General features: G+C 35.3%; 1 protein-coding gene across 1 annotated transcript; it reads right to left on the minus strand.

The window, feature by feature from the left end:
* Positions 1-9: 9 nt before the first annotated feature.
* Positions 10-7,168, minus strand: LOC135437853 (cytochrome P450 4e5, mitochondrial-like). Its single transcript, XM_064695929.1, is given in 11 exon segments — positions 10-425; positions 491-662; positions 730-1,099; positions 1,155-1,507; positions 1,566-1,675; positions 2,569-2,748; positions 5,474-5,875; positions 5,992-6,163; positions 6,231-6,600; positions 6,656-7,008; positions 7,067-7,168. Coding segments are annotated over 11 exon segments (2,952 nt in total). The 5' UTR covers positions 7,121-7,168.
* Positions 7,169-10,575: the final 3,407 nt, after the last annotated feature.

Genomic DNA, 10,575 nt, shown 5'->3' on the forward strand with positions numbered 1-10,575 from the left:
CCTGCGAGTCTATTTTCTTTCCCGCAAACGGAGATGAAGACCATTCTCTGATTTTAAGGTCAAAACGGCAGACAAGATGGGATCGTATCTGTGACCTTGGCTCTCCTTCTTTTCCTTTTCCGCCTTGGGAAGACCCACATAAGTGTTCAGATAGCCATCCTTGGAAACAAGCTCATCCACAGCGGGCAATATTTCAAAGGTTCGCACAAGCTTCGATATCACAGTCTTGATCTCCAGCAGTGCAAACTTTTGTCCAATGCAATTGCGTGGACCTGCGCTAAAGGGCAAATACTCAAAGGGCCCGGGTTTTTCTACCTCGAAACGTTCCGGATAGAAACGATGTGGTTCCTTAAAAGTCCGATCGTCATAGCCCAGAATAATAAGTGCTAGATTTAGAGTGGTGCCCTTAGGCATTGTGGTGCCATCTATAAAAATTGAGAGAGTGAGAGGGTTAAAAGCTTAGATTCTTCCTGTTCATTCGCTTGCTTACGTATCACATAATCTTTCTCAGTGTATCGACCGATGAAGGGAACACTGGGATAGACTCTCTGCGCCTCCTTAATGAACAAGTCCAGGTATTTCATCTCAGCGATTTCTTGGAATGTGGCATCCCGATGAAGCTCATTGCCCATGACAACTCGCTGTTCCTCAAATAGCTTACGCTTTGGTGAGTGGAAGGAAAATAAAAGATTAGTCAACTTTTAGGCAGCCTACAAAATTGCGTGTTACCTGCTCCTCCGGAAACCTGGATAGTAAGTAGCCAGCAAATGCCACGCCCGACGTCGTTGTGTCGTGTCCCTCGAACATAAATGTGGAGACCTCTTCGTATATCTCCTGCTGATTCAATGGACGTCCATCAATGGTAGACGAAAGAAGGGTATCCAGAAATGCCATCTTCTTACGGGAGAATTCGTTGTCTTCCGTCTTCTTGGCGATACCCGTGCGATGAGCCTCAATGCGCTTCTCAATTATTTCGTTGGTGAAGTCTTGTAAAGTTTTCAGAGTCTTCGCATTAGCGGCATAATCGGGAGCTAGGCGATAAAGCAGCTCGGAACGCTTGAAGGGATGGAACGCCCGCATGTTCAAGTTATAACACATACTATAGAAACAAAAATCATTTAAATGACGCAAGAGAGTTGCAAAGAAGAACTCACTCTTTAAAGGCCTTTACAACCTCTACTGTATCACGTTTTTCTATGGCATTAATGGGTACACCCATCGCTGTGTCGCAGATAACGTCCAACGTTAAGTAATGTGTTTCATCCTGGAAATCTATAATACTGTCACCAGCCGATACTTTCTTGAGTCGCTTGATAAATTTGGTTGAGTTCTCATTCATGACTTGGTGAAAATCTTGGAGTATATTAAAGTGGAAGGCGGGCGTTATCATCTTGCGGTGCTTATGCCATTTGCTGCCGGAGCTCGTGAGCAGTCCTTCGCCCAGCCAAGGATACAACATATCGTAAATATCCGATTTTTTTATTAGAGTGTTGCTGTTCATTATTACCTGAAAAAATAGGAATGTCTATTTAGAAGGCTTCCAAACTTTATTGCTTTGAACCTACCTCCAAATGTTTGGGATTAGTTACCAAAATGTTGGCATAATAGCCTATCCATATGCGAAAGTTATCCTTATCATATTTGTGCCACCATTCGAAGAAAGTGTTTAGGATTTCTATGTACATTTAATAAATAAAAAAAATAAAAAACGCATTAGACGGTTAATGTTTTAAATTGAGTGTGCAATTATAGGTAATTTCATAGATAAACATGTATGTCATTTATATAAGATAGTTATAAATAAACTAATATTGCAATTAACTTACAGCTGCAATAATTACGAACTACTTTTCTCAATTTTCAATTAGTTAAGCCCTACGTGATTGGCAGTTGAACCCCACTCTTAATTTAAATTATATAGGTAGATTAGTAGAATCTAATCGCATACAATCCAAATCTAATGCATATCGTGCATGGCCACTTGAGAACGAGAACGAAGCTTCGAAACCAAGTATAATATATTGTGATGTCATAAGCTAAACCGCACAGTAGCCAGTTGGATTTATTAATAATAATAATAATTAAAAAAAATATTTTAATAATTAAAAAATAATAATATTAGTTAAAAATAATAATCGTTTTAACCGTAATCAATCATTGTTATATTTTAAAAGCAGGTAATCAGTTTTTGTGAAACTTATCATTTTATTGCACTATCACAATCTACGGCCCGAATCACATTTTTGTATTCGTTTTATCGCTACTCTAATCTTAAGCATAACAAAAAAAGTTATTAGCAAACTAATTAATACGTCTGGGACAGTCGCAGCTGCGTTTTGGGTGAAAAATTAAATGATATGTTTTTTAGGCCTGGTACTCAAATGATTGCTCGTTGCCAATCCTTAAATGCCTTAACCCGAATGGCATTTCAACTGATGTTATTCCAGAATTGTCATCAGCCATAATGCTATTCGAGAGAAGGCAATTAGCCATTTAAATGAGCCATTAAAACTTTTCAGATTTTTGTTTTAACTATTTATGTTATCTCCTATCAAGTAGGGAAGTTACCCGCCGGATTTTTGCCCACTTGGTGGGCATTGCCAAGAAGCGGCACTGTGGGCGGGCCCTTTATTTTGTTCAGCGCGCGTTTCTTTTTAGCAACCCTCAGTTCAAAATACGCAAATATAAGCAATGGCAATGCCAGAAACGCATACAAAATAAACCACATTTTTAAACGATTTGGATAATTGTTTGTTCACGAAAACTAAACACAAATACAACAACTCGACCCGATTCGAGTCAAGTCGATCCGCTCGCGCCAACCAAAAGAATTAAAATGCTGCTAGATTGAGACTGCGAACAGCTTAAATACAACTATCGCGAGCAGCTCTTTCTCAGATTAAACAACTTCAAAAAACTCGCGGGTTTTTTAGCGTATCAGAATGAGTTGACAGAAAAACAACTGAGAGCAGGCAGAGGAAGAGGAAGAGCACTATTCAACTACGAATAAATATGGTGGATCCGCCTAAACATATTTAAATAAGTAAATAGATTTACATAAGCCCGTAGCTGGGCTAAGCATTATAAATGTATATAAATATATATATATATATAAATATATTTTCAATTTGTTTGTTTTACAATACACGTGATTTAATGGGCGTCAAAAATTCACAGAGCGTCAATTTCAAGCAACGCTCGATTTAGTTTTTCAGCAGCCGTGAATCGCATATTATTCAAACGGTCGCTGATTGTTTTTTGGTTGGCATATTTTTTTTTTTTTTAAAATAGTGCATCGTTGTTAATGTGGATTTGCTCAAAATTGAGCGTGGAATTCTTCTTGAGGCTATCATTGCTATAACTAAAACAAACAAACCAACAGATCGCTGTAAAATCTCTTAATTAAACATTGGTAACGATTCGGCTCTCTTCGGACCTGACTCTCTTGCTCTCTTTTGTTTATTGAGTTTTGTGTTCTGATTAGAATGTATTGCAACTTGTGCAAGGTTAGTTGATAAGAATTTACGATTAGTAAATCAAACCTCTTTCATAACCCAAATCTGAAATAAAAATGTGCCCAGAAATTTATGTGTGCCTCACGAGCAGACCGTAAAAAATTGAGAAGCAATTCTGGATCAGTTGTCTAAAGAAATCAGAAACAAGCTCATCAAATAAATAAAAAAAATTTATGTTATTACGATTTTTACTAACATTATTTCTTCTTCTTAACGAGTACATTGTGCATAGTATAATTGTATTTTAATTAAATAATATATTAATATGACTTGCTTTTAGTGTATTCGTGTATAAGCGCATCAATCTCAGAGATTGCATCACGAGGGAGCGGCACAATATGCTGTGTCTATAAGTGCAACGACAATTAAATATACATATTTATTTATTTGATTAATTTGAAACAAACTTATTATTTCTTTACACATGCATTCAAAGATATATGTGTGTGTAAATGTTTGAGTTTATAAAAGCAGAAGAAATTGTTGCTGCTCATCATGGAAAGTGAGCAAGGAAAACTATGTTAGCGAGTCAGACGGAAACGAGAGAGAGAGAGAGAGAGAGAAAAGAGAGAAATAGAAAATGATCAGGAGAAATAAAGAGCAAGTTGCATGTGTACCACCGACCCCCGCACTCGATTAAGTCTTCTCGATCTCAGTTTCAACATGTAAGAGTTATAAAAATTGGTTTATCAACTATTAGGGCCTTTCTAGTTGAGTAGCCAAAAAATATCATATATATTTTATTTATTATCAATCGTCATAAATTAGCAACTTGTTCCAAAATTTACAGAACAATAAATTGCAATGTCGTGAGTCTTAAATAAAAATTTAATGTTTTAATTAAATTGATATTAAATATTTTTTCCAAAAGCGAAAACTTGAAACAATTTTATATAAAAACAAGTTTGAAAGCAATATTTGTTTACCTTTAATTAGTTTTGACATAAATTTAAGCTAGATAAGGTCAAAATGTAAACAAACGTGGGCAACATTTAAGAGTGTGTGATTTGGAACCCTCTCTTATTTGAAGCTCAAAGAGTAAATTAATTATGTTTTTGAACCGGCGTTATCTGGAATTATTAAGTGCTGACCAAGAGTATGCAATGTTAACATAAAGTTTCAAAAAAGGTTTTGAACTTCGATAATAAAACAGTTATGTTTTTTATTATTGCCAACTTTAATATTCATTTTTTTTATTTGTTATTTGTATGGAAAGGCGCAATTATAAATTAAAGAGCAACAACTAAATTGAAAATAAATGGAAGTTTTACCGCGCGGGACTTGGACCTGCCAAAGCCGAGTAATCGCTAATGTTGGCTTATGAATTCTCGTTAGATGAGCTGTCAGTCAGGCAACTTACCACAAAAGATCCCGCTTCGAATCCCAGTCACATGTATGGTGTTTGCTATTGTTGCTAGTTCTAAGCTATGTTCTATAATATTATTAATAATTATCATAAAAATTAAAAGCTCCCTCTTGTAGCAAACTCTAAAATTATTCTTATTATATAGTGTATGTATTTGCATTTACAATAATCGAACGAACCTTAGCCTTGAGTCATTTTCAACTTGGCGATGTTTCGTTTATAGTCAAACAAACTGATTACTCTTATCACTCTATTAATGGAAGTACTCGCCAGACCAGCTTCATGATGAGACGTTCTTAGATGAAGGTAGCTGTCCCGATCCAGAAGACATGTAGCAGTGTTAGCGACCCACTCTAGCAAGAGACCAACGACGTGATCTGCGAATGGCGTAGGTTAGTCGTTGCCTGATGCCTATACAAGTTTCTCTCACATAACTTAATTCTACGGCAATCCCAAAAACAAATTGTGAAAGTGTAAAAATCCTCACTCCAACTGGCCAATTTACCTTTCATCTTGATTAGCTTCTAGCTTCAAAAACTTTTAATATTGATAAAATGTACAATGGGTAAAATAAAAACTTATTATCTTTTACGCAGTCGGAGATGTAGACCATTCTCTGATTTTAAGGTCAAAACGGCAGACAAGATGGGATCGTATTTGTGACCCAGTTTCTCTTTCTTTTCCTTCTCCGTCTTGGGCAGGCCCAAATAGGTGTTAAGATAGCCATCCTTGGAAACAAGCTCATCCACAGCGAGCAATATTTCAAAGGTTCGCACAAGCTTCGATATCACAGTCTTGATCTCCAGCAGTGCAAACTTTTGTCCAATGCAATTGCGTGGACCTGCGCTAAAGGGAAAATACTCAAAGGGCCCGCGTTTTTCTACCTCGAAACGTTCCGGATAGAAACGATGTGGTTTCTTAAAAGTCCGATCGTCATAGCCCAGAATAATAAGTACTAGAGTTAGAGCGGTGCCCTTAGGTATTGTGGTACCATCTATTAAAAGTGTGTGAGAGGGAGAGAGAAAAAAGAGAGAGAAGGAGTGATGAAGAGAGAAAGAGAGAGAGGGGGAGGGTTGAGATTCATGAGCTCCTGCAAATTCACTTGCTTACGTATCACATAATCTTTCTCAGTGTATCGACCGATGAAGGGAACACTGGGATAGACTCTCTGCGCCTCCTTAATGAACAAGTCCAGTTATTTCATCTCAGCGATTTCCTGGAATTTAGCATCCCGATGAAGCTCATTGCCCATGACAACTCGCTGTTCCTCAAATAGCTTACGCTTTGGTGAGTGGAAGGAAAATAAAAGATTAGTCAACTTTTAGGCAGCCTACAAAATTGCGTGTTACCTGCTCCTCCGGCAACCTGGATAGTAAGTAGCCAGCAAATGCCACGCCCGACGTCGTTGTGTCGTGTCCCTCGAACATAAATGTGGAGACCTCTTCGTATATCTCCTGCTGATTCAATGGACGTCCATCAATGGTAGACGAAAGAAGGGTATCCAGAAAAGCCATCTTCTTACGGGAGAATTCGTTGTCTTCCGTCTTCTTGGCGATACCCGTGCGATGAGCCTCAATGCGCTTCTCAATTATTTCGTTGGTGAAGTCTTGTAAAGTTTTCAGAGTCTTCGCATTGGCGGCATAATCGGGAGCTAGGCGATAAAGCAGCTCGGAACGCTTGAAGGGATGGAACGCCCGCATGTTCAAGTTATAACACATACTATAGAAACAAAAATCATTTAAATGACGCAAGAGAGTTGCAAAGAAGAACTCACTCTTTAAAGGCCTTTACAACCTCTACTGTATCACGTTTTTCTATGGCATTAATGGGTACACCCATCGCTGTGTCGCAGATAACGTCCAACGTTAAGTAATGTGTTTCATCCTGGAAATCTATAATACTGTCACCAGCCGATACTTTCTTGAGTCGCTTGATAAATTTGGTTGAGTTCTCATTCATGACTTGGTGAAAATCTTGGAGGATATTAAAGTGGAAGGCGGGCGTTAACATCTTGCGGTGCTTATGCCATTTGCTGCCGGAGCTCGTGAGCAGTCCTTCGCCCAGCCAAGGATACAACATATTGTAAATATCCGATTTTTTTATTAGAGTGTTGCTGTTCATTATGACCTGAGAATATAGTAATGTCTACTTAGAAGGCTTTCAAACATTATAGCTTTAGACATACCTCCAAATGTTTGGGATTAGTCACACAAATGTTTGCATTGTAGCCCATCCACATGCGATAGTTATCCTTATCATATTCATACCACCAGTCGAACAAGGTATTTAATATGGCTAAGTGTTTTTAAGAAAATCGGTGATTGTTTTACTTTGAGTATACAATTATAGAAAAATGTATACATGCTGCTTCTTATTAAGCGACTATTGCCAATTTACGAACTGCAATCATTCTATTAATAAATTAATAATAATTCTAATAAAGTAGTCAATCGTAGCAAACAATTTTTCAATTAGTTCTTGACATATTAATATTGACATATTACTCAATTAAAAGACAGATGAGCCCTTAATTCAAATTGTATACAATTACCACTAGAAACAAACCACATACAATTAAGATCGTAATAGTAGACCTACTTCTATTGCGACCGAGAATTCAGTTAAGAATTCTGAATTCTTTATGTTACAGATGGACGCCACAATTGTTAACTATTAACTATAAAAATTAATATATGTAGTTAAAATAACATAAATAAGAATAATAATGAAAATCGTAACAATAATAATAATATTAATAATTAACATAATAATAATAATAATAATAAAAATAATAATAATAATAATAATAATAATAATAATAATAATAATAATAATAATAATAATAATAATAATAATAAGAATAATAATAATCATAATAATAGAATAATAATAATAATAATAATAATAATAATAAGAATAATAATAATAAGAATAATAATAATCATAATAATAGAATAATAATAATAATAATCATAATAATAGAATAATAATAATAATAATAATAATAATAATAAGAATAATAATAATAAGAATAATAATAATCATAATAATAGAATAATAATAATAATAATAATAATAATAATAATAATAATAATAATAATAATAATAATAATAATAATAATAATAATAATAATAAGAATAATAATAATCATAATAATAGAATAATAATAAAATAATAATAATAATAATAAGAAAAATTATATTAAAAATGAAAATAATAGTTTTCAAAATATTAAAAATAATAACAAGTTCCCATTAAAGGGATAAAGTACGAGACTATCGGTGTGTGTGCACTTGAGCACTCGTCCTTTATTGTCATTATTATTAAGGTTTAAGTAGGGAAGTTACCGGCTGGACTTTTGCCCACTTGGTGAGCATTGCCAAGAATCGGCAGTGTGGGAGGGCCCTTTATTTTGTTAAGAACACGTTTCTTTTTAGCAACACTCAGTTCGAAGTACGCAAATACCAGCAATGGCAATGCCAGAAATGCATACAAAATGAACCATATTTTTAAACACGGCTGTAAGCCCACGAAAACCGAAGACCAAATATAAAAACTCGATCCGATCAGATCCGCTCGGGCCAAGCAAAGGAATGAAAATGATACTAGTTGGGGACTGCAAACAACTTAAATACACCAATGCCATCAGCTGTCTCTTAGATTAAACAACTTCCAAACACTCGCGAATTCTTGCCAATCATAATGAGTTGGCAGAAAAAAAACTAAGAGAAAGACCATTTTAATGAGAACCGAATTCAGTTTTACAGCAGCAGTGAATTTTTAAAAAGCGCCAATAGTTCCTTTTTTCATTCGCATTCATTTGCTGATTATATATGTAATATGTAAAATAATATATAAATTGTGACGCTTTACTAGCTAAACAGACATAAACGAATGATATTTACAACGCCTAGCTAATTATTGGCAACGATTCGTCTCTCTTTTGACCCGACAAATACTCTCTTCTGAATTTCGATCTTTGGTCTCTGAAGAAACGTTTTTGAAATGTTCCATCCTATCCAAGGTTCATTGAATAAAGTGATAATAAATATTAAAAAACCTTTGGTAGTAGTGCAATATAACCATTTAGTGTGGAGTGCTCGACAAGGGGATACCCTGATCCTAGCACCGAATTACCTATATAAAAAAATCGAACTTTTCCACATACATAAATAAAACAAGGAAGAGGTTCTAGTCGGGAGCTCCCGACTAGGGGATACCCCGAACCCCCTTCTTCCAACAGGCGGTAGGTATAAAATGCATGATACTTGATATATATTTACTATTCTAGAAGCTAGATGTAAAATTTGGTGACTCTAGCTCATATTATTTTCCGAAATTGCCCAAAAAACAGGATTTCGATATCGATAACTTGGAAACGGGGCAAGTTATCGAATATCGGAAACAAACTCGATCTGCGCGAGGACTAGGAGGACCTACAGCTAATTTCAAGTCTCTAGCTCTTATAGGTTCTAAGATCCTTGCGTTAATACATACGGACAGACGGACAGGCGGACGGACGGACAGACAGACAGACGGACATGGCTAGATCGACTCAGCTGTTGATACTGATCAAGAATATATATACTTTATGGGGTCAGAGATGCTTCCTTCTGCCTGTTACATACATTTGCACAAATACGTTATACCCTTTTTACCCATTTTTAATGGGTTCAGGGTATAAATATACAAATATTGACATAATCTAAATGCTATTTTCAGGACTTAAACATGGCAGTTGTGGTCAAAACGTAATGAATTGTGATATATTGTTGAAACTGTCTTATCGGCATTATAAAATTAACGCTGCCCAGAAGTATGGAATGTTTTCTTTACATATAGAAAGGGTGCAAATCTTCGATAAATATAACAGATATGAGTATGTATATTAGTATTGGCGATTTAGCTCTTTTCCAACCTTTTCAAACATACATCCGAAAGTTATCTATTTACTTATTAGCTTTTATTCATTTTTTCTTTTAATACGGAGTTTTGGAGCTAACCCTTAATCATCAGTACGAGATGGTTCTTCCACCATTATTTTTGTATTTACTCAGAGAGACGAGTTGTATAATTAAAATTTATGCATTTCTTCGTACCCAAAATTTCGCGACTTTTGGCTTCGATATTTAAAAACCTGAATGAGCCGTGATTTGAATTATCAGAAGATGGCGGAAGCATGCAACCTAGGTACTTTAGTATAAACGACATTTCAGAGTCGTTAAACGCATTCTATCCATCAGTAAAAGTATCGACACATTTATGTATATTAAATTGTGCAATATTTCTAGAATTAGTTACTGTTTTTTGACGATTAGGACAAGAAATGATGAAGATAATTCTATTAGTTTTTATTTTGAAATTTTGTTGTTTTTTTTCAGTTTTTTGGTTGGTTTTTCCTTTAATCGTGACATAGTATAGTTGGCAACAGCGATCCATATGTAGAAAACTCTTTGTTCTGACAAAGGGATTGGCGTTTAACGCTGCGTTCTGAACAGCGTTTACCTTTCCCACGCGCAGAACTTGAACTGGATAAAACCCGGTAATCGCAAGTGCTCGTATGGTAACATATGAACATATGTATATTGATATCTTATCAAAGGCTTTGGTAGATGAGCTGTCTAAGGGATCAATATATATATCCTGTTATGTCAATAACAACTATAATAATTGTCCCTTATATATGAAGCTTT

The sequence above is a fragment of the Drosophila montana genome, unplaced genomic scaffold (assembly GCF_035044405.1).
Source record: "Drosophila montana isolate Dmon_TW-CO22-7 unplaced genomic scaffold, ASM3504440v1 contig_3833_1, whole genome shotgun sequence".
NCBI classification, from domain to species: Eukaryota; Metazoa; Arthropoda; class Insecta; order Diptera; family Drosophilidae; genus Drosophila; species Drosophila montana.